At 41.1% G+C, this 25,801-nt stretch overlaps 1 protein-coding gene across 1 annotated transcript in view; it reads left to right on the top strand.

Moving 5' to 3' along the window:
* The window catches only part of LOC144697391 (zinc finger protein GLIS3-like), a 690,064-nt gene that overhangs the window by 576,424 nt on the left and 87,839 nt on the right, over positions 1–25,801 (top strand). Inside the window, exon 9 of the mRNA XM_078569373.1 lies at positions 13,255–13,436. Within this exon, the coding sequence (XP_078425499.1) occupies positions 13,255–13,436 (182 nt within the window). The remainder of the gene's footprint in view (positions 1–13,254; positions 13,437–25,801) is intronic.

Raw genomic sequence — 25,801 nt, 5'->3', positions numbered from 1 at the left:
CATTTAGAGTTTCTCCCTTTATTTTACACTGTCTCTCCATATTCTTCCTGCCAAAGTTCATCACCTCACGCTTCTCTGTATTGAGGTTCATCTGCCACTTGTCTGCCCAATCCAGCAACATGTCTAGGTCCTTTTGAAGTTCCTCATCACAGTTGACAATGTTTCCAATCTTCGTCTCACCTGCAAATTTTGAAATCATGCCCTGCACACGACAGTCTAGATCATTAATATATATCAGGAAGAGCAAGGATCCCAACACTGACCACTGGGGAACTCCACTACAAACCTCATCCAATCTGAAAAAGAACTATTTATCACTACTCTCTGCTTCATGTCACTCAGCCACTTTTTACCCAAGTGCCTACTTTCCCTTTTATCCCATGAGCTAGAATTTTGCTCAAAAGTCTGTTGTGTGCCACTGTATCAAATGCCTTTTGAAAATCCATATACACCACATCAACAGCATTGTCCTTATCAATCTTCTCTGTTACCTCCTCAAACTCCAGCAAGTTAGTTAAACATGATTTTCCCTTAATGAATCCATGCTAGCTTTCATTAATTATCCTGCTCTTGTCTGAGTAGCTATTAATATTGTCCTGAACTGTAATTTCCACAAGTTTCCCCACCTAAGTCATACTGACTGCTCTGTAGTTGCCAGCTTTATCCTTGCACCCCTTTTTTGAATAAGGGTGTAATGTTCGCAATTCTCCAGTCCTCTGGCACCTCCCCTGTGTCTAAGGAAGACTGGAAGATTATCACTAGTGCCTCTGCAATTTCCACTCTCACTTCCCTCAGTACCTTCAGATGTGTCTCATCCAGTCCTGGTACCTTATCTGTTTTAAGTAAAAATAGCCTTTCTAACACCTCCTCCTTCTCAATTGTAAATTCTTCAAGTACACCAGTTACCTCCTCTCTCACCTCGGCCTGGGTAGCATCTTCTTCCGTTGTAAAGACAGATGCAAAGTTCTTGTTTAATACCTCTGCTATTTCTCCTGCCTCCACATGCAAGTCCCTTTTTTAATCCCTAATCGACCCTAGTGTCTCTTTTTACCACCCTTTTATTATTTATATGCTTATAGAGGACCCTTTTATGTTAGTTGCCGGTCTCTTTTCATGCTCTTTCCTTGCTTTTCTTATTAGTTCTTTCACTTCCCTTCTAATCCTTCTGTATTCAGCCTGATTCTCCCTTGTTTTTTCTACATGACAGCTGTCGTACGTGCACTTCTTCCTTTTCATCTTCACCTCTATCTCTCTTGGCATCCAGGGCGTTCTGGATTTATTTGTCCTACCTTTCCCCTTCAAGGGAATATTGCCTGCAACACTATTCCTTTGAAGGTGGCCCATTGTTTGGCCACCGTCTTTACTGCCAACATTTAATTCCAACTCACATGACACAAATGCATTCTCATCCCATCGATGTTGGCTTTTCCCCAGTTAATTATCCCTGCTTTGGATTGTTTCTTGTCCTTTTCCATGATTAACCTAAACCTGATGATACAATGGTCACTGTCCCCTAAATGCTCTCCCACTGATATTTGATGCACTAGGGCCAACTCATTCCTCAGAACCAGGTCCAACATTGCCTGCCCTTTCGTTGGATTGGAAACATACTTCTGCAGAAAATTATCTTGAATGCATTCCAGGAACTCTTGCTCATCTTGTCCCTTTGCACTATTCCTATCCCAGTCTATATTTGGATAATTGAAGTCTTCCATTATAACCACTCTATAATTCTTGCACCTCTCTGTAATTTCTTTGCAAATTTGTTTCTCCACATGTGTTGCACTAGTTGGTGGTCTATATACTATACTGATCAAGGTTATTGCACTTTTCCCATTCCCTAACTTTGGCCAGAGAGATTCCATCCTTCTCTCTCCCTTACTGTACTGCCATCTTTAATCAATATTGCCACTACCCCCCACCCCTCCTTTTCATCCTTTCCTGTCTCTCCTAAACACCTTGTACCCAGGAATATTTAACACCCAGTCTGCCCTCCTTTGAGCCAGGTCTCTGTTACAACAATAATATAATAATTCCATTTGTCAACCAGTGCCTGTAGTTCACCAATCTTATTATCCGCACTCCGTGCATTCACGTACACGCACATTAGCCCTGATTTAGGCTTTTTTACTTTCCCCCTTACTCTGACCCCATCTAATGGCTTACTATTGCCTACTCTAACTCAATCAAAGTCTCCAAGTATTCTGTTTACCTAGATTCTACTGTCTGGTATGTCCTCATTATCAGTTGTTGCTTCTCTACTTCCCACTGCCAATGCTTCTCCTCTCTGCTCTGAATTTCCCCTCAGGTCACCATCACCCTGCCAATCTAATTTAAACCCTCCCCAACAGCACTAGCAAACCTCCTGTGAGGACATTAGTCCCAGTCTTGTTAAGGTGTAACCCGTCCTTCTTGTACAGATCCCACCTGCTCCAGATCTGGTCCCAATGCCTCAGGAATCTAAAGCCCTCCCTCCTACTCCATTTCTCCAGCCACATGTTGAACCATTCAGTCATCCTATTCTTATGCTTACTTGCATGTGGCACTGGGAGTAATCCTGAGATTTCTGCTCTTGAGGTCCTGCTTTTTACTTACCTTCCTAACTCCCTAAAATCTGTTTTCAGGGCCTCATCCCTTTTCCTACCTATGTCATTGGTCCCAATGTGGACCACAACCTCTGGCTGTTCACCCTCCCTCAAAAGAATGTCCTGCAGCCACACTGACATCCTTGACCCTGGCACTAGGGAGGCAACATACCATCGTGGAGTCACGTCTATGGCCGCAGAAACACCTGTCTGCTCCCCTAACTATGGAATCCCCTACTATATAGCTCTTCCACTCTTCCTCCTCCCTTCCTGTGCAGCTGAGCCACCCATGGTGGCACAAACTTACAGTCCCCTGAGGAATCATCTCGCTCACCAGCACCCAAAATGGAAAAGCAGTTAGGGAGTGCGAGAGCCTCAGGGGATTCCTGCACTACCTGCCTGTTTCCCTTAGATACACCTGTGTCCACCCATTCCCTCTCTGCCTGACTACTTATTAGCTACAGTGTGACTGCCTCTCTAACTGTGCTATCTACGTAATCCTCAGCCTTGCAGATGTACCACAGTGACTCCAGTTACCGCTCGAGTTCCACAACCTGGAACTCAAGTTTCTGCAGCTGGTAACGCTTCCTGCAGATGTAGTCAGTGAGGGCACTTTGTGCCTGCATAACTTCCCACATCCCACAGGATGCACATTCCACATGGCCAAGCTGCACTGACATACCTTAAACTTTATATAAAGTGTTTACTACAGTATGGTATCATGTAATAACTCACTTGTCACTCACCAATCATCTCCTCTTTGCCAGGTCTGGAAAGGCCTAGACTTAACAGCCAATCAACTTACAGGACTCCTGTGTTGTCACTTTTAGATTTTTTTTCTCCACTTGCGCTGTTTTCAATCTCCTGACTGCATTTCGTCTCACGCTGTTTTCAATCTCCTGACTGTCACTCAACTCATACTGTTTTCAATCTCCCGACTGCCTCTCCACTTGCGCTGTTTTCAATCTCCCGACTGCCTTTCCTCTCACGCTGTTTTCAGACCCCCGGCTTAATTTGTAAATATGGTACCTTGTGCTTACACTCTGTGTACAGCAAGGAAGCCAATTTGGATCCCTTTGTCCAAACATTTCAGAATTTTAAATACTCCTCTTTTATCCCCTCTCAGTCTCCTCTTTTCGATAAAGAAAAGGCTCAAGTTGTGGGAGAGATCAATCCATCCTCATGTGTCATTCACTTAAGTTTTATGATCAAACATCTTGCACTCTCATTTAACAATTCAATACCCTTTTTTTTAAATAGGGAAACCAAATCTGACCACAGTACTCTAGGATAAAAGCAAAAAACTGCGGATGCTGGAAATCCAAAACAAAAATAAAAATACCTGGAAAAACTCAGCAGGTCTGACAGCATCTGCACAGAGGAACACAGTTAACATTTCGAGTCCATATGACTCTTCAACAGAACTAAGGAAAAATAGAAAAGAGGTGAAATATAAGCTGGTTTAAGGGGGGGTGGGACAGGTAGAGCTGGATAGAGGGCCAGTGATAGGTGGAGATAGACAAAAGATGTCATAGACAAAAGAACAAAGAGGTGTTGAAGGTGGTGATATTATCTAAGGAATGTGCTAATAGGTGACATTAAGCGTAGAAAGCAGGACGAGCAAATACAGATAGCCCTAGTGGGGGTGGGGTGGGGGGGAAGGGATCTAAATAGGCTAAAAGGTAGAGATAAAACAGTGGATGGAAATACATTTAAAAATAATGGAAATAGGTGGGAAAAGAAAAATCTATATAAATTATTGGAAAAAAGGGGGATCGGAAAGGGCTCTAGGTATGGTCTCAACAAGGCCAAATGCAGTTTGAAAATGACCTCTCTGGATTTATGTGTTATGTCCCTTGCTCTGCATTCCAAAACATTGTTAACAGCATGGTAAATTTGCGCTGATGGTTTTAGTGACTAAAACCCCAAGATTTTTCGTCTACACTGATACCTCAAGTAATTCCCTTTTAGCACATATCCAAATCAACCATCCCTAGTAACCATACATTTCCATGCTTTAAACTGCACCTACAATTTCTTCACCGACTGAACAATCTCGTCACAATCCTTTTGAATTTGTACACTTTGATAATCATTATTTGCCACTGCCCCTACTTTGGTATTATCTGCAAATGTGGATAATTTGGATACAATTTCTTCCTCTAGATCATATATAAAAAACATGAATAACAATGGCCCAGTACTGAAGCATATGACACTCCACTGGTAACTGTCTGCTAACCAAATAATTGTCTCCATGCATTGCACCTTAATTTCTTTCAAATAACCATTTGCCAGATCATTGTAATTCATTTCCATCTATCCCCTGCACTTGAATTAATGCTGTAGCTTACCATGTGTGATGGTGCCAAATGCCTTCCTGACTGTCTTCTATCTACTAGGTCTGCCATCAAAGAAATAGTCAAGCATAACCTCCAGCTCTTAAAGCCATGCTAACTGTCTTGAATTAGCTTATTCTGCTCTAGATGCTGCCATATATTACTCCTCATAGTACGTTCAAACACTTTTCTAACTGTAGAAGTTAAGCTTACAGATCTATACTTAGCGCATCCTTCATGCCTTATTTGAAGATGGGAGTCATATTTGCAATTTTCCAAACCTTTTTGGCCCAAGTTGTGTGAACTGCAAAATGCCCTCTGTCCATTATGTCAGTTGAGTCATTAACCCAATTATTTGAACATACTCTAATATCATCCAATGCAATTTTGCCCCACATAGAATTTATTGCTTTGAAAAGAACACTTAGTACAGGCCTGGGACTGATTGCTGCAAGGGAAAGAATTCAGATTCCAGAATTAACCCTTCAATGGTCCCAGCAGGACATTGTTCTGTAGATTATTTGATTGTATGATGCAGATACTCCTGTTAATCCACCTGGGTATCATTAGACCACCTGAGCACAGAGCATGGAGGAAAATTAGGTGAGGAGAATATTACACTAGCAAGATCCATCAATCCATTGTGTTCTGCCCCTGGGCTAGTCCTAACTCAAAGTTTCTGACATGAGATTCTTGATCCACTTACTAGGGAAGAGTAGCTGATGTGGTTTCGCATTGCCTTTTTCATGGTTTTTATCTTTGGAGTACCTTCTAGATGGCCAGCAACCAAGTTTAAGGAAGCACACCTATCCGTCACAATGGAGCATTGAGGGAAGGAGGCACTCACAGCAAGTATCCCTGCTCAACATCAAGCCAGTATTCAGAGCCAGTGCTCAACTCAATAGGGCTGTCTAGAATGGGGCCCAAACCACAACTCTTTCTTCAGGCCCAAGTGTTCTCCTGCATGTCAGTCCAGTATTTAAAGACTATTTTCTAATTTTTACTTGTCAAAGCTGTCTAGAGTAGGACTCAAACTCTTTACCTACTGACTCAGAGGTGGGAATGCAACCACGGAAACAAACGATCACTCCACTCAATGTGGCCACCCCTTGCTTTTCCATCCATTAACTTAAAAGACCAAAATATTGACAGGCTCCATTATTGGCCCAGAAACAGTAGAAGTATCTGCCCTTATATTGTGATACTTGCCACTACAACCTGTAACTCGTTCCTGTAAAGATACTGAAGGACATTGCCAGCTTTAAAGATAACCTGGATTCAGAAAGTGTTGATGTGTAGTTTTTGGCAGCATTGTAAATAGCCTTTTGAAGAAGTTGTTTAGATGAATTCTAAATTCTAAATTTACACACATTTACATTTTAGTACTTCAGCAAAAACTTTGTAAACTGATGGAATAAATCAGGATTTTTTTGAGTTTGGTGATGGATGTTCACTTATGATTGAATTTAGATTGATGGACTAATATCTTCAGGGGAAAGATACATTCCAAGCACACTGCATTCTGGTTAATTTTCATCAAAATACCTTGATAGTACTTCACATGACCACTGCTTTGTAGAACCAGATATGCACCCTACCAAAATTTTTTTCCAGACATCATGCTGTCAGCATATGTAAGAATTAGTTAATTTGAAAAATTTATGGGAAAAAGTTGCAACACTTCTTAAAATATATTTCACTGTACCTCTTGCACCAACATGTTTTTGGATGTACTGATATGGCAACCATTATTCATGAAGGTGCTTTGACTGTATTTTACATATGTCATACTGGATCACTTTAATCAATGGTGTACCCATTGAACCATCAACACATAGCTAGAAAAGGAAAACCTTAAATAAGTAACAATATGTAATTTGCTACTAATAGTATCTTGAAGCCTCAGTGAAATTCCCCAGTTTTTGTTTAATTCTTAAAATGAAAGGATTATGTAAGTAATACAGATCAGGAAGAAAGACTGGGTGATATTTCTCATGTGACCAATGTATTTAATGCCAATATGAGGTTTGTGAAGCTAAAAATGCATTCAATTGTTTTCTTCTCTTGTGGGATTTTGTGTTCTGTCATTCAGGAGGTTACAGAAACAGGGACATCCTTTTTTTTTTATTCATTCAGGGATGAAGGCTTCACTGGCTGGACCAGCATTTATTGTCCATCTGTTGTCCACCTTAAGAAGGTGGTGGTGAGCTGTCTTCTTGAACAACTCAGTCCATGTGGAGTAGGTGCACCCACACTGCTGTTAGGAAGGGAGCTCCAGATTTGACCCAGTGACAGTGAAGGAATGGCGATATATTTCCAAGTCAGGATGGTGAGTGACTTGGAGGGGAACTTCCAGGTGGTGATGTTCCCATCTATCTGCTGCCCTTGTCCTTCTAGATGGTAGTAGCCGTGGGTTTGGAAGGTGCTGCCTATGGAGCCTTGGTGAGTTCCTGCAGTGCACCTTGTAGATGGTACACACAGCTGTTACTGTGCTTCGGTGGTGGAGGGACCGAATGTTTATGGATGTGGTGCCACCTTCCAAATCCACAACCACTACCATGTCGGTGTGGACTGCAGCATTTCAAGAAAGCAGCTCACCACCACCTTCTCAAAGACAACTAGGGATGGGAAATAAATGCTGGCCCAGCCAGCGAAGCCCACATCCTGTAAATTAATTTTTAAAAATCAAGCAGTCTGCTTTGTCCTGGATGGTGTCAAGCTTCTTCAGTGTTATGTTTGTAGGTGGCATATCAATTGCTGCCATAGAGAATGTATTCAGAATTATTTTTTCCAGTATTATGTGAGTCTTGCTTTCTAAATGTGGATGGCTTTACATAGTTAAAAGAGCCCTTCAAGTAAGCTGACCCAACCAACCATCTCAGTGTTCAAGTTTCAAAACAATTTACTGAACTCAGTTTGGCTTTTAGGGAGTAAAGTAGTCACCCACGCCACAAAGTGTAATGTGTCTTATTATTTTCGTACTTTCCTGAAGCTTATAACTTAAGCGTTAGACAACCTTCTAACTACCTCCACCCCCAGAAAAAGATCTTCAGAGGTCTAAGCTAATAACTATTTCAGTATTCAATGGGCTCAGAAATCAGCAGCTCTTATCTCAGTCAATTAGCACACTACAGTCAGTAATGGTGCTGAGAATGATCTGTCTGTCACTGATACTCTGAATTGTTCATCAGAATAAGTCCAAGGCAGTGCTTGCACAGATGTCCTTAAAGGACAGTTTCAGCATTTCTGGGCTGGAAGTAATTGAACTGCAGCACTGCTGGACAGTCAAAGTGCAGTTTCCTAAGCTCAACCAACTTTTAGATTTGTGATCATAGATTGAAGGATCTGGTTCAGATGGGTTCCCAAAAAAGGAAAATTGTTCATACTATAATTTTTTGGGTGGCAACATCAATCAAATGATTAAAAGAGAGCAAGGTGTGGTTTCCTGGTCAGCCTGATATACCATGTCTTGATTTTTCTCAATAATCACAAAGAGGGGAGCAAGCTTAGTGGCTTAACAAAGTTTTAGCATTCCTTTCTGTCATGACTATTGCATACAATGGTCTATGTTGTCTTTTGGATGTGGTGTTTCAGAAAGGAATTCAGTCACTATTCTCCTTGGTATTGTTCAGAACTATTAGGTTACATGTGTGTAGTGTTACTCAAACCTGTGTAATTTTTGTGGGTTATTTTTATTTTGAAAGCTGTAAACAAGCCAGATAAAATGTTTCAGGGTTCCAAAAGCATGAACCATCAATTATTGTGTGCAATCTTCAGTATTTAAAAATGCACTTGGAAAAGCTACTCATGTCTGGCAAGGGAAAACATCTTTTATGCCAGGTGAATTCACATTCCCAATGATGTGAGCCCTGAATCAAAGTAGAGATTCTCTTGGTTCACTGGAGCACTTGCAATTAAAACAGAACTATTCACAGTTTATCTTAACCTGTTGCAACCCAAAATGAGTTTCTGATTGGGAAAGGGTGTGAAATGAAGAACTCTCAGAAGAATCACAGTAATAGGATAAAACATGTTGGTAGAGCTAGTAACACCAAGAAATTAAGAACAACAGATGGTAGCACTGTGCTGTACCTAGTGTTTGCACCAGTGCTGTTGTTTTCCATGAGCACCTCATTTTGAGAAGTGCCTCCCATTGTTCTGTGGCAAAACCAATGTTCTTCACTCTTGCTCTTAGCATTTCACCATAACCTAGCCAGCAATATAAAACAGTTGCTATGGTGATGTTAGCACTGCATTGTAAAATAATTTGTGTAACTGTCAGCTTTAAAGGATTATAGTTTAATGTCTTTAATTTTTCTAAAGTATTTTCCTAAACTGGGTTAATCCCATCAAAGTGAATTTCTTCTGCACTTTTTAATATAATTTATTTATTCAAACATTGAATTCCTGCAACTGAAGAATAGAGTGAGCTAAAAACAAATGAAATAGGTATAACAAAAGTTCAATTCAACCAAAGTTTAAACCAATATTCAGGACTTAGTTATTTCTCTTTTCACTTTAGTGGTAACCCACTATCTTTTACTTCCTCGTGAGTCAGAAGTTTTTAAAATCCATCTATTAAATCCATATTCATGTTCATTTCTGGAACTTTATTATTTGTATAAAACCCATAAGGTTATATTTAAGGGTGAAAGTTAGGTCAAAAGACTCTGGTTGCATATCTATGGTCTATTGTCACCTCTTCAAGCTCTTCTATAGCTGATTAAGATCTGTTTCTCCAGTGAATTGCCTTGGGAAATTTAATGGATTAAAAATGTTCTATAAATGCACGTTGTTGTTTATGTAACAGTAGCATCATTGGCATCATCGTCATTAGTGCTCACTTGCCAGGCAGTTTTCATGATCCATTCATTTCATCAGTGAGTTAGGCTTATTTGAAATCAAAGGCAGGCTACAAGGATGCTCTTTCATCATGCCAAGGAAATTCTTATGATACCTTTGGGAAGAAGCAGAGAACAGATGCAATGAGACTCATGTACCTACCAGAAATTTATATAGAATGCTCTTTGCACCTTGAAGCAGTTCTTCAAATTCCCACAGATCAAGAGGCACTTGACTGTTTAGCTCCTCCCCACCAAGGTTTCCAAGATTAATGCCATCTGATGCAAGTTCAAGCTACATGGCAATATAAAAAGGCCTAGCTAAGGAGGCGGAAGCCAAACTAAAAACAAGGCCAGATCAGCATGCAAACACTGGCCAGATGATGCCACTGCAAAAACAATAGTACAATAAGGAAGACTGATGCATCCAGCTTTCATCCAAGAGACATTCAGAAACAACTATCCACACAGTACCAAGCAACTTAAACACAATCCTCTTCACTTACCTAGCTAATATCAGGGCACATGCTTTGCTATACTGCTTCCTTTTTCTACACAATCAAAAATAAACATCTGGATAAAATTGAAATAGAATGTAACCGATTTATTCACTTGCTCACTGTCACATGTCAATTATGTTTGCATAGTTTCCCATGATAGGTCCTCTCAGTGCTCATGTATTTTATGCAATCTCTAACTCACAACCAGTGTATAATTCTAATTTCATTGGTTTTCGAGTTTCAGTAGGTTTTACATGAGATTCTGATAGCCTTCTATTTCCTTGTGCTGGTTTTGAGTTTGCTCTACAACTAATTCAGTCACTTTCTGACACACCCACTGTTACCTGCTGGGAAGGCTTAATATGTAATTTGCCCTGAGAAATAATAGCCTTATGAATGCCATTCTCTGGCCATGCTGCTGCTGCTGGGCTTTCCTTCAGCGTACCTTGTGATCTGCATGGGAGCAGATTTGTGGACAGCAACAAATAATGTGAATCTCAGCCTCAAGGTTCTCTCAACCTAATCCTGGAACTTGTTGAAAACAGTTAAGAGAATATTTTGTAGATCAGAAGCTTTGATCTCTGTAGTGGTATTTTGAGATTCATGACAGTTAAACCCAATGTGTTTAGAACCATATCATTGGAAGCTGCAGCACAGGTGCCTCTCAAATTACCAGATACAGTCCAGAAAAGCTTCCCTACAAAGCTGCTTTTTTCTAAATGGCAGTAAAAAAGTAACAGGTTGTGAGGAAACACTTTGTATCATATGTACTTAGACCAGTTTTTTGATAGATAGATTACCTTGGTAAATCTCCTGAGGTCTGACATCTCCTTCCTTATTTAAAGCCTTGTTCTTTTGGGTTTAGCTGGTAGCACTTACCCTGTCAACTCTTCTCTCCAAGATTCATTCAACCGTTCTTCTGGGAGGAGTGTGCAAATACTAAAGAGGGCAATCTTTCTTCACCTCACTTTATAAATAAGACTTCAAGATCCCTGAATCTGGATATGCAGGGACAGAACAAGCAAACATTTTCCAGGAGTACTGTGGTACCATACCCCTTCCCTTCTTCTGTAGTTTGGGATGTAGTCTGTTAAATAGCAGTTGCAGAATTTCTGGGAGATTGGTTGAGCAAAAATAAACGGGACATTTTCCCAAATTGCACCCAGGAGAAATGTTTGCACTACAAGCTTGTAGATTGTAGGAACCATGTGGTGATTTCCCAAAACTCATTTCAGCCAGGAATTTTAAAGCCAACAGACTAATGAAACCAACTGTGCATATCTTTGTTCTCCCCAGTAGTGCCAATGGTATAATGGTTTGGTGCATCCACAATTCTCCACATGGTGAATTTCCAGTCTCACCTTCTCATCACAGGTAATGCTGGATAGAAGACGAACATTTCCCCACAGAGAGGGCGCAAAATATAAGATCAGACACTCCTTAGAATTCAGACATGGACTGGTAAAGTCAGGGGCCTGAGGGGAGAAAAATAAAAGTGAGCAAAGATTGTTATTAAAATACAAAACTTAAAAAGAAAACTTTATGGTACAGATTGGAATTTAAATATTTACACATAAGTATGAACACCTACTCCACATCATCCAATAAAATATACTTTGAGTGTAATGCTACTTAAGCTGTGATTACAGTGCCAGTATTAAGTGCACCCACATGAGACGCAGCACAGGCCAGAAGCAATGTAAAGTTACCTCTACCCCAGCTGCAACAATGCACAATGATCATATCAATCTCATCCCACAAAGTACAATTCCTGATCCACAGTAATTTAGTTCCAAGCACTTTTAATCATAGTTGGCATATTCTCTCCCAGACTGAAGTAGCACAAAATCCCTCTGTCGGAGGGAGCACACAAACCTCCAAACAACCCACCTGCCCAATGCTTCAAGCACCATTTACCCCACATGTGGCAGAGACTGCAGATCACACATTGGACTTATCAACCATCTCAGAACCCATCAAATCGGAGTGGGAACAAATCATCCTTGATCCCAAGGGGCAGCCTAAGAAGGAGGAGGAAGAAATTGAATTGACGAGATTGAAAGAGATGATAATACAGGAAGGACTAAAGTATAAAAGCTCAAAGTCTACCACTAACTGATAGATAGTTGCACTTTTAAGGATAATTTCTGGTCCTATCCACATCTACTGCAAGAACTGTTCATACTTTGAGATGAGGCTACATGTAAGCATGTTGAAAATATAGAGATTCTAAACTGTCAGAAGATTGGGGTATGAGAACACATCTGATGTAAATATCAATGTATCTGCTTCCAATGTGGCTGCAATTCATCCAATGTAGCTTCCAATTCAACTGGCAGTACTACAAACTGAACAGGAAAAATGGTTAAAGGGCAATTCAAACAATTCACTATTCCACCATTGTTCAGTCACATGAATCTGAACACCATGCTGACATAAGAAACACAATTTTCTCCTAACAGTGGAGGGACAGAGGGGAGCAATCTATGAGCATTTTGAAACAACATCCATATGGTGTCAACTGCTATTGACTGTTCTTTTTAGCAGCAGTATGTTTGCAGTTTTCCAGTGGAAAATTCTGATAACTGGAGAAACTCAAATGTAGATTGAAAGCTGTCCAACATACCCATTTTATAAGGCAAGTGGGACTATTAATAATGGCTATAGTCACCAATGTCAGCAAGCCAGGAACTCAGTAAGTAATTCATGAACTATTTTAAATGCCATAAAGTACTACTAAATGAAACCATTCTTTTGTAGTACAAAATGACTTGCAATTGTTTCCCAGATGCTAAAGCTAATGCGAAATCGTCAGGGCTGTGTGCTCTATTTTTCATATCTTTGGACTTTTTGAGTGCACTAAAGACACCCCATGATTCTTTTTAAAGTTCATCTTAAGCAGGCATTAGGCCCCTCATAAATAGGGGATAAATTTGTAAAGTGAAAATGTCAATTTATCTCATTATGCCATTTCTGATTTGTCCGACAGATTTGCAGCCTCAGCTCCTTCCCCTCATCACATCAGTCCCAGGAGAATTGCAGCACCTCCACCCTTGATGCACAGAAGGACACCACAGCCACCCCAAATACAGCAGTTTTCAGGATCCCACCTCAAACCCTACCCACCAATCACAGCCTCTTCAGCACAACCCAGCAGCATCCATGTCCAAGGTAAGAAATAAGGAACACTAACAGCAAAAATACAGCCAAATCCACACTGGAAATCCTGCTGATCGATGCAAAATTCTGCGATGCCCTATTGTAAACTGTTTACAATTTCCCATTTTCCTCAAGTGGTCAAAAATGACAAAACTCAACTCTGCAAAGTTCAAATCTATTTACATGTAACTTTTTTCCTGTTCTTGCAAAGTTCTTAACTGTTGAAATTCCAACTTAGGACTTCTTAACTAGAATTAGTTAAACTTTTTTTAAATGAATTATTTAAAACCTCAAATAGGGAAATTTATTTGAATGCAGAACAGGAGATACAAGCTAGGATTTTCCTTCCCTTATGCAATCCACAGAAGAAGATTGGTGAGTCAGGTATTTTCCCTTCCTGAGGCCATCAGCGCTGACCCCAGTGAATTTTCCACGGTCACGCATATTAACATATTTTCAGTAGGTAATTGGTGGTGTTACTGCCTGTATTCAGGAGCTCGTCACTGAAAGGGGCCAGAAATGGCAGCTGCAACGGTATTTGGAAGCAGCTTAAAACATCAGACAGTGTTGAGTAGGGAACTGATTTTGCTGTCTCCTTGCAGATTCAGTGAAAAGGAACATGGGACTGACAACCCCGGGTATCTCTACTTATTTAACTTACTGCTTTTGGATAGCACTGAGTTAATGCAGAGTTGGTCACCACAATGCAAACTGTCATCTCACGAGACAGGAGGCTGCCACCAAGTGCTTTTGAATATTTTTTTTTTAGAATGTTGAATTCCTGGTTCCAGAAATAAAGTTCAGCATTACTGAAACAGTAATGACAGAAAATGTAGATGAGGGCAGCTGGAAACAGGCAGAATGTTGCAATGCTTGATACAGGCCTTTTCTTAGAAAAACAAAGAAATGGCTAGGAAAAATCACCCCTTCATGGCACAGATTTATTTCTTTACAAACACACTGGGCACTGTTCAGAATGTGGACAGGAAGGGAGTGTGCTGTCCCAGAAATGGATGAGTAACCTGGGCAGTCCAGGAGGAGGTCCAGCTGATCGTAGTGGCCGGATCCGATGTACATCAATTTTCCAGGAATCCCTTCTGAACCCAGCTATATCCACTGCCTGGCCCACAGGAGGAAACAGGAGTTTAGTGGCAGAAGGCCTCAGCAGAGAGACTGTGGGAATAGTCCATGGCTGTCAATTGACTCTAGATGCAATCAGGAGAAGGTGGAGCTTGTAGTCAGGGGAAGAACTCTCTAGCCACAATTGAGGGAAGTGGCAGAACTCAAGGCAAGGGAGAACAGAGACTTCCTTTTGAGGCCCAGAGGAGGACTCCTACTCCTCCTAGCCCACAAGGAAATCTTAAAGCAAATTTTTCAGATTTAACCTGCTAGGCCACAATCTAGTTGTCAGCAAGACTGGCCCAATGAGTAATCCATAACTGCTCCCTGATGATATCATCCGACCCAATCCATGTATTTTAAAAAGGGCTGCGTTTTCTCTCTTTGAATATCCTGCTCGCTTTTTTTGTATTTTTTAAAGAACAAAAGGGCAGGGTAAGATCAAGACACTCCAGGCAAATACCAGCAACAGTAACTGGTCTCATTTTAACTGCCCTCCTGCCCAGTTTCTGCCAGATGGAGAAGTTAAAATTGAGTCCACAATGCAGTGATCAATTAAACATTCCATCATGCAACTTGGATGTTAATATGACAACAATTAAGCAAAGTTCCCTGTGTAAGGAACATAACTTTCTATTTTTCTTTATTTCTGTGGGACTGTGGTTTTAAAAATTGGACTGTGACTTTAAAAACTACCATAGCTGAAGTTGAAAGACATGTTCGCTAGAACAGGATGAGGAATATACAGTGTTGCTATCTCCTGGAACAGAGTGTGCCAGATTGGACAAAATGGTGCCAGAAAGAGGTCCTGAACTAAGGGGAATTGACTAGCAACAACATTTTAATTGGCTCCTGATCAGGTGAACAAAGTTTTGTGTGACAGCAATGAGCAGAGAGATCTTAGCCTACAAAGAGAACACACCTAAAACCTCTCTCTCCTGTGTGTGTAAGATTCTAGTAAATCTATAAGGCTAGCTAGCTCGCTTTTTCTTCATACTTCTGTAATTTGCTCTCTCGGAAAAAACCCCTATCAAGAGGAAAAGGGGAAAATCATCAGTAGAGACATTGAAAAGCAAGTTTTCAACCAGTGAACTACAGACTTAAAGTGCTGGAAAACATTTTGTGTCATTAACAATGAACCGCAAGGAATTTGGGAAGACATCAATCAAAATCAACCCATCTAATCCTGTACTCCGGATTGGTGCTGTTGAGCTGTTTTATCTCACCCTTAAAATCCATGTTTTGTATGTATTATGTGCGTGTGTGTGTTTGTGTATAGGGGTTAAGAAGGGGTTGGGTTTAAGTTATAGATTTAAAAGTTAGCTGTTCATATTTCTTTCTTTTGCCGCCGTTAAAAGACAATTTGTTTAATAAACAATTATTTACTTGTTAAGTTTACAAACCTGGTGCTCATATTCAGTTAACCTAAATTAAACAGTTAGGTAGAATTGGGCAATTTGATGGTCTGATCAAACTTTTCACATTTGTCGCGGCTCGGGGAACAGTGAGACATGATATTACAGCGCTCTATCCTCAGTGAATTGTGACAGCTGTACTAATCTTATTTCCCTCCTCCCCCCCACCTTAAGTGACTTTTGGGACTCTGAGCACTTCTGGAGGTCATCAATATAAGATAGTCACTAAGAAATCAAATAGGGAATTCAGAAGAAACCTCTTTACCTAGAGTGTGATGACAATGTGGAACTTGCTATCACATGGCAAATAGTTTAAATACATATAAGAGGAAACTAGATAAGCATATGAGGGAGGAGGGAATAGAGGGTTATGCTGATACGGTTAGATGAGGAAGGTGGGAATAGGCACAAGTGAGGCATAAAAGCTGGCATTGACTAGTTTGGGTCAAATGGCCAGGTCTGTGGTGTATATTCTATGTAATTCTCTCTCCACTTCCTCAGTTGTTCCTCATGCACTCCTTTCCTCAAGATTGTCACTCCCAACTTCTATGCTGTTCCATCCACAAACCACTCCTCACTACTTTTTAACCCTCCTGTCTTTCTTGTTTTCCCCTCCCCAGCCATTATGATCCATTTCAGCTTTTTTTAACAACAACATGTGCTCAATGGCTCAAATGACCTCCTTCTGTGCTGTTGATGACTATGACTCTGTTCTTCTTCAGTGCAGTCAATTTCTATTCAGATTCCTCTCATCATGCTCTGATCTGTTGTAAAATTAGTTGCTCATCCTCTGACCCTTTTTCTGAACTCACGGATTTCCAACAGTCTTTCTCCCGCTCCTTTCAATAATTTTCTAAGTCCGTCAGCCAATAATATCCACTCCTACTGATGAACTTATTCTGCATCAACTTCCCTCAGGTAACATGGCTTCAATATAAACAATTTCCATGCTATTGCAGTGCAATTTCAATCTTCTCCATGCTACATAAAATTTGAGTCTGGAATCATCAAGTTATAATTTCCTGAGTTACTTCCTCTTCTCTTTCATGCCTATCAAACTTGATGGTGCACTCTACTATAGGCCTTGGCACTTTACTTTGGATTCTCATATTAAAAGAAATTGTTGATTTAGCTCTTGTCAATTTAAGTAAAATTGGCCTAGTGTACTTACAGCTGTACCAGATTTTGACCCATTATTAGTCAATGGGTGGAAAATCGAGCCCACATAAATATCTCAGAGAAAGCCAAAATATGTGATTCGAGAAATTGCTGTTACTGGCATTAGCGAATGAATGCATAATACATTTGTATGACATTCCTCTGTTTTCTATTTCCATACAGACTTTGACCCAAGCAGATTAACACCATTAAAATAGCAACATAGGATATCATATGAATGCATTAAATACATTAATCTGCTGATATGACCACAATCATTTCGGGCCTGTTATAGTTTCAAACATTATTGCATTGGGCCTTTTTTCAGAGGCTAATGTTGCCATGAGCTTGCCTTCACAGACTGTAAACCTTGCTATCAATTTCAAAGTTGCCAAAGCACACCGATCTTGCCTTCATGCTGGGACAGACACGTTTTCTGAATTTACAACATTGCTGAGACGCAGAGCAGGATTTTCCACATCATTTATGCCACTTTAGTGGCATTAATGAGGCAGATGAGAATGATGTTGAATAAAGAGACATTCCAAAACCTAAGGGCAGATGTTCCTCTGCCTTACATCCCTATTTATCTCATACCTGCTCAGGCAGGGATCACGCTAGGTGCCATTCTGATGGTTCAACACCACCTGCACCCTCTCCTGGATTTCCAAGCACATATTATATTATAATAAGGCGGAAATAAAGGGATGATGTCACCTGACATATTTCCCATAATTTGCAACAGCAACGTTCGCTGCAAGGATACCAATGCATTCCTGGTGTAAGAAGTGGAGAAACTGAAGGGCTGAATAAAGGGGAAAGGGAAGAGCGAAATGAACTGGAAATTGAAAGCAGTGAAGAGGAAAGGCAGGAGAGAGGAAAATTGATAGTAACGAAATGAAAAATGAAACATTCATTGAGGGAACATGGTGAGGAGAAGAAATGGATGGCAATGAAAAGAAAATGGATACGGTGAAATGAATGGAAAGGAAATGGATGGCATTGAAGGATAGAGGAAAGGGATATAAGTTCAAAGCTGAGCTTTGGATGAAAGGGCAAGAAACTGAGAATGGCACTTTGAGATGGGGGGTAAAGAAGAGTGACAATATTAACAGTGTGCTGATAGCTTAATGAGTTTAGGAGAAGCATGGGAGAAGAATATCAGGTTTAATTAAAGGGGAGAGAGCAAAGAATGTCATTTTGTGTGTGTTATGATGATATAAAGGCACCAATCACTCATAAGGGATTGTGCAAACATGTTGTGGATTCAGTTATTAATTCTAGGTTCAAAGAACATATATACATGGACAGAAAGGCTGAGGACATCAGAGCTGCAGAGCTGTGTGTGTGTTCTGCTTCAGGACGAAGTAAAACTGAGACCGGATTACCTGACATACTTCCCTTCGAGTAACCTCATGCTGATATCCCTCAAAGGCATATTACAACATCCTCCTTTCTTTTTAAAGATATTTTCCCACCTTCCAACGAAGTGCAACTATTTACAATACAAGTTCATGTTTAGTCAGCATTACATGAGTGCATAGAACTGATGAATCTATGAGTCTTTAAAGTGTAAAGGTAACCTGCTGGTACGCGCAGATCTTGTGTTGGTAACCTTGTCTTCAGGAATCTTTAATTGCTCACAGTGATCTGGGGTTGTCATTCTTGTATGTTGTGCCTAGTTTCATTTGGGATCTAGCCCTAGATGCAATAGGACTGTACAGTGGTTGAGGAGCTGGAATGGGCCTGATTTGTCCTTGGTTATGTCTCACTGTTGCGCCTTTATGTGTAATGACTTCATAGGACTTCCGAAAAAACCCTTGTCACCTCAGCTGGTTGCCACATACCTTCTGTGGGATACTGGATGTATCCCAACTGTAAACTTAGCAATTCTGTACCTGTATTTTTATCATGCATGTTGCTCATCTTCTCTTGCAGTTTTAAAAGTTGTTCTCTAGTTTCTGAGAGAGTAGAATGAGTAAGAGTAGGTAAATTGATATGCACTGGTCTGTCAGACATAAGCTCTGCCGGTGATGGAGTATTTGCACTTAAAGGTGCCGCTCTCAGATACAACATTGCAATATGCAGATCTTGCTTGGCCTGTCTACATTTGAGAATTAGAGATTTCACGATGCAAATTATTCTTCCAGCTAGGCCATTAGATCCAGGATAATGAGGAGAAGTTGTAGTGTGATCGATATTCCACTTCTCACACACATCCTGAAATGGCTTACCAATAAACTGCGGACCATTATCCATAGTGGTCTTTCTAGGCACACCAAATAAACTGAAAATAGCACATAGAGTGTATGCAACAGTTGTGCTTGACATATTATGCGATTGTCAAATAATGGGATACTTGGTAAAGTAATCAACATTGACGATAAACTTAGTGCCATGGACACGAAAGAGTTCGGATGTGATTTTGGACCAAGGATGGGTAGGAACTTTGTGTTCAATGAGTGCTTCTTTGTGCTGATTTGGCATATGCTCCTGACATGCCTCGCACTTCTTGATGATGACTTCAATATCATTGTTGAGACCCAGCAAATAGACTGTCTCTCTTGCAAGTCTTCTTGTCTGATCCATGCCCATGCATCAGTGATGAAGTTGTTGAAGAATATCGGGTCGCAAAGATTCCAGTATGATAACCTGCGTGCCTTTAAAAATGACTCCCCGGGAGATGCCTTGCTCATCCCAATAAGGTCAAAATGGTCTCACGTGTTCTTGGATATACTGAATTGAATCAGGCCATTCTTCAATAACAGTTTTCCACAGTTTCTGTAGTGTAAAATCTTTCACCACTTCTTCTTATAGCTGTTGGTATTTGCGTTGTGCAAAATATACCAGACCAGTGGACAGACTTGCGTTCTACTGCAACTGTAGTGTTGCAGCTCACTTGAGACTGCTAATAATGTCAAAATATTCTGGAAATTTTAAATTTGGTAATGAACTGAGGTGATAGGATTAGTTTCTGAGGTTGACCTGCTGTATGAGGTCTGACTAATTCCGTGGATTGTCACTAGTGTCAGTTCACGACATGCTGGTAGACTTGTGATTGCCAAGCCTTTAGTCTCCATGATGTAGAACATCTGTGGCACCCAGGAGGATTAACTATACTTGCACTCTAGGACTATGGATCCTACACACAGAATTAGTGAACTGTTGTACACTGAAGGTTGCACAGTTGTAGGTTTTGCCACGACTTTCCATGTCTGTGGATACATGTCTTTCAGAATTAACAGAGGTAGTATGTTGGCACTTGCCCCTGCGTCAATCTTGGCCAATAATGAGTAATTACCAACTGTCTTAGGGAAGATAATTCGAATCTTGGCAAACACTTTGGACGGTGTCTGTGTTTTCCATGAGATTGATGATGTGAAACATGTTTTCATTGTTCTTTGTCTCATCGTGCACATCATCGTCATTTTCTGGTTTGTCAATCACCTCATGTATTTGTTTCTTATGCGATACCGGATGGTTATTTTTACTGCTTGAAGGTACACATTGTATATGGTCTGTTTGGATCAATGCATGTCTCTATGTGGTTGCATCAACCTTTGTGCTAGTGCACTGCTGCTGCCAATGGCCTTTTCTGCCACATGCCTTGCAGTATTGATGGAAAGCTGAGCATTCCCCTTGGTGCATGTAGATGCCAACTCCTTCCACATATCTTGTTAGGTTTAAGTGTTTTTATAAGTGTCTCATCATCTAGGGCCCGTAAGCTTGATCAAGCTGCGAGGATCACTTCGTAATTAGGTCCATCTTTGAGTAGTTCTTTGATGCTATAAGTTTTGGGCTTGTCTAGCAGAACTCTCTGGAATGCTTCCAAGGGAGTGGATGTGATCACCAACGCATGAATTCTGTCTGCTAGCTCTGCGTTTGAGAAATCACAGTATCTGCATCAGCTGATGGAGTGGTCTATGCATTCTGTGGGCTGTTGTTGAAATAACATGAACCCTGGGCAATGAATATGGAAGTTTAGCCTGATTCTGAACTGGTCCTCCAATGTAGTCCATAGCTTTTAGGGATCCTTTAGCCCTTCTGCGTTAATCCTGATGTGTTCAGCCTATGTAGACCTTCATTTCCAATTGCTAGGTGAATTTTTACAGCTTGCTTTTCTGGTTCAGATACATCTGAATCAAGAAGCCATAGCTGTCTACACTGTTTAAACATTTTGAATGCTTTTCCGAAACTCCGCTTGTTATAATTGCAACCTTCTCCGGCCCAATTTTTAGTTTTGTTTTCCATTCAGTTGACTCTCCCTCACTCAGTGTCAACCCAGCCCACAACCTGATCACTCACCTTTCCCGACTGAGCTAACCTGGTGCTGATAATCTCAACACAGCTTACTCACAATGAGGGATCCATCTGCTTATCAGCTTTTTATTTGAGCTTGCTGTGCAGTCACCACGCTGCAGTTTCAACACTCTGTGATGCTGCAACTCTGTTGTGGTCAGACCAAAACATTGAGGGTCATCTCATGCCATGTAGCATGATCTAAGACTGTTCACCATATCGTACCTGTACTTGATCTTGCTGCCAGGCTGAGCACTATGTTATTCAGAAGAAACCAAGACTGCACACCATGTTCTGCGTGTTATAATGACAAAAGGGCACCAATCGCTCATAAAGGATTGTGCAAATATGCTGTAGGTTAATTTATTAATTCATGTGAACATATACACATATAGAGAAAGCTTGAGGACATCAGAGCTGCAGGGCTGTGTCTGTGTGCCCCGCTCCAGGCTGAAGTGAAACTGAGACTGCATCACATGACACACTTCCCTTAAAGCGATGGCATGCTATTATATCCCTTAAAGGCATATTACAACAGGTGGGAGTACAGTTGAATTGAGGAGGGAGGAGAAAAGTCTGAGGTTTAATTGTTGAGCTGTAGTATGAGCTAGTCAGAGGATGAGAAAGTGCAACTGTGGGAGAGTTGGGTGTTGGCTGCAGTGTCTTCTCCAACTACAACTAGAAGGATAGGGTGCTTCTGTGAACCAGAACAAAGGGGATTCAGATGTCACTATTTTTCCTTCTGTTGAAATTAAAAATCTATTAGTTGTGAAACATAAATTTTCTAAATTAATCAGAATCCATCACTTGAATTCAAAAATTCAAAAAATTTCAGACCACAGACCCCACCCCCCAGAACAACACCATCAATTTTCAACATCTTCATTTTCCCCAGATTGACAAGCTGGCCGGATTCTGGGTGGGACAATTAGCAAGAGAAAGCTGCAGCAGCGGGCCAGTGGGGTTGGTCTCCAGCAGTCCGGGTTGGTGAGGGCTTCAACAGACCAAGGAGACAAAGAAAGGCCATGATGAGCAGAGGGTTGGTTGAAGGGCTGGAGAAGCACCCTGCTTCTGTTGGGTCTCAAGCAGTGCTCTAGAAAAAGAACTTCCCTGCTGAAGCTGGCTGCTCTTGTGGGCAGGATTTTCCCCTCAGAGGCAGGAGTAGGGAAGCAGATTCAGTTTCGGGTCACGGACACACCTCTGTTGCCAGCCTACCAAGAAGCAGGATTTTCCGGTCAGGGCCTCAATTGGTCTGAAGACGCGTCTGCTGTCCAGTTAGGCAGACCTGAGGTGGGATCAAAGACAGGTTGACTCCAGAGTGGGCATGGTTAAAAGGCTCCTGTCATTTTGTCCCGATTCAGGACAAGAGTATTGGACCCAATATATTTGTTTCTCAAAATTCTAGATATCAAAAAGCAAAATGATATAATCGTTGATTAATAGTATAACATAAAAAAACTGAAGATTGATATATCCTAGGAAGAAGAGAAAGTATGTCATTCAACCACAATTCATAGGCCAAAAGTGAAGCAAGGCAAAAGCGATAATACTTTCTGATTCAAAGGATGGGATATCCATTCTTTACTTGAAGTGAAAATATAAGGCTGAAGGCATATTGATTGTCGAGTCACAAACTGAAACCATTTTCTTCTTTGAGAGCTAGATACAGGGAGAATAAATTCAAAACTTTTAAGTTATCAAAGGCTAAGTGCAATACAGGGAGAATTTGAATTTGAATCTGTTATATTCAAAGGGGCAAAACCATTTTAAAACTCTTCCTGCCTCACGTGATTCTCGCCTCCTTGCAGCTGGTCTGATACCAGAGGTGTGTCCGTGACCCGAAACTGAATCTGCTTCCCTACTCCTGCCTCTGAGGGGAAAATCTCTACCACCTTGCTTAAAATTTAAAAACTTACTGGAGACGAGCTCTTTGTGAGTAGACAATGAGCTCCTTAATTAGCTCCTTAATAGGAACAGGGCCTCTTTGGAGCCTGTTCCCACCCCTGCCCTTGAGAAAAGAGGAGAGGGTGAAAACAGAGATGGGAATTCTGGCAGCATGGCTTGGTGGTCAATTTTTTCTTGATCCCACCTCCATTCCCACCTGATTGGGGCTGGATTTAACCCAACCCATCCATTCTGCTGCTGGGCTTCCCAAGTCCGGTGAAATCCATCCAGAACCAAGTAGAAATTAAATATTATAATTGCAGCACTGTATAACGGGTTAATATAGTAAAGAGATAGTGATGTGCATCATGATGTAACAGTGACATAAGCAGTCATGTGCTAGAGACTCTGTAGAGCAAATGGAATAGGCTGTACTCAGGAAAGATGCACTTACCTTCTAGCCTATCCTCTATATAGTGTTAATAAAGCAGTTTTGATGTAACCTACCTGAGTCAGACCGAGTTACTCATGATTAGAGGGAAACCTTCCCATTATAGATTAGGCCACAAGACAAACCAGAAAACATGGTAGCAGCGGTGACACCAATCTAACAATGGTTTAGTGCCATTGACAGAACACCCATGGCGAGAAACTGGAAAAAAACTTCTTCGTAGCAAGAATTTGCGGAGGCACCTTGGTGAGAGGCCCACTGAGAATCGGTAGTGACATTAGCATCAGTCCAGCAGTCATTGCGCCTTCTGCAGTCATTCGAAAATCTCGAAGGTCCACAGAGAGACCAGCATTGGGAGTTGTGGAAACAAAATTTCCTGACCTATCAAGCTGCGTCGGGAATGTATGCCAAAGAGGAGCATAAGCAGGTTAGTTTATTCCTCTACACAGTGGGGCTTGTCGCCGACAATGTCCTCTTGCGACAGGGAGTAGAAGAGACCTCTGCAGACTTCAAAACTGTCCTAAAAGCGTTGATGCATATTTTGGCCTAAAACGGAACTTTGTAATTTATCAAGTGCTAGCAGGCCAAATTTAAGGGAGCTAAATCAGGCGACAATCTGTCGCGATACCAAGGCATTGAATGACTCCATTCATCGGGTAGGCCCAAGAACGGCAGCCGTGCCCATTCAAAAGACAGCCAAAATAAGCAAAAGGGCAGGAAACCCCACAGCAGCCACCTTGAGGTGCTTATTCTGCAAGGCAAAGAAGCAGCACCAAAGTAAGATTGCCCAGCAAGGGGCATAGTGTTTCCAATGCAGAAAGACAGGACACTTCAAACTGTTCTGTAAATCTAACAATTTCAATAAAGGAAGAAGGCAAGAGAACATCTATGAAATGCAGAAAATTCAAAAAAATTGGAAATAACAAAAGCCATGAAACTAAAGGGTCATGAACAAGACATTTGGTCAGTCACTGTGGCAGTTGAAGGCCTTAACACGGACTTCAAAATTGACACTGGAGCTGGCCTTGTGAAACTAGCTAATCATCCAGAGCAGCTCAAGATAATATCCTTCCTGCCATCAACATTAAATTGCAAGGTCCAGGTGGCACAAATCTTCCAGTAAAAGGTCAAATAACCACCACAAGGGGTGACAGATTGTTGAGACCCTCTTTGTCATCTCCAATCAGAGCATATCTTTAGTGAGTGGAGATGTTTGTGTACAACCAGGCATTCTGGAGGAAACAGCTGATGACCTACAGCAGGAAAACTAGATGCCTCTCATGGAGGAACTTGCAAAATCAGGTGTGGAACAGACAACTTTCCATCCAACAGCAGCTGGTGAGGTTTATTCTTTGATCAGTTATTCATTCTCCATTACAGTGACACCGTCCACTAGACCTCAGGAGGAAATTGAGATTGTGAGCCTTTCAGTTCTTTTTGAAGATAGGCCGGAATGAGAAGACACTAGCAGACAGTGACCATCCGAAAGAGGACCTCCTGGATCTAGGTTGGCTCTTTCCTGAAGAAGGTTATGAGAAAGAAGCTGTTGTAACACTGAGTGATCCTGTGGAAGATGAGGTCCTAGAGGTTGATATGCTATTTGAATCTACTACTGAAGCACATGAAGTCTCTGTTGTTTTGTTTTTGAGTAGTCAGCTGTGTTACTGTCGAAGAGCAGAATTTGTATCTTTGTCCCACTGAACCCACCAATGAGATGCATTGTACATCATTGGTTGGCCATAGAGAGTTGTCCAGGGAGAACCAAATGCTTAATTCCAAAAAACATCACACTGCCAGAGAGATACTGCCTGTTAGATTGGATGAAAGTAAGTTGATGCCCACACTTCAACCTCATCAGAAAATCTTCTTTCTGTTAATGTTGGCCTCAGTGCAGATGCAGAGGCCAGATCTTCAGAGCTTCTATGGTTGAAGACTCCGACACAACAACTTTGTCTAGATTTACTTCTGGAGATTCATTCCATTGCTGGAAATGTTATTGTCTTATCTTTTTATGCTGTCACAGTCATCCCATTGCCTACAGTGGAGCAATA

Source organism: Cetorhinus maximus, chromosome 2 (genome assembly GCF_964194155.1).
Source record: "Cetorhinus maximus chromosome 2, sCetMax3.hap1.1, whole genome shotgun sequence".
Classification (NCBI taxonomy): domain Eukaryota; kingdom Metazoa; phylum Chordata; class Chondrichthyes; order Lamniformes; family Cetorhinidae; genus Cetorhinus; species Cetorhinus maximus.
Note: the sequence above shows the minus strand (reverse complement) of the source record. Positions and strands in the feature narration are given on the sequence as shown.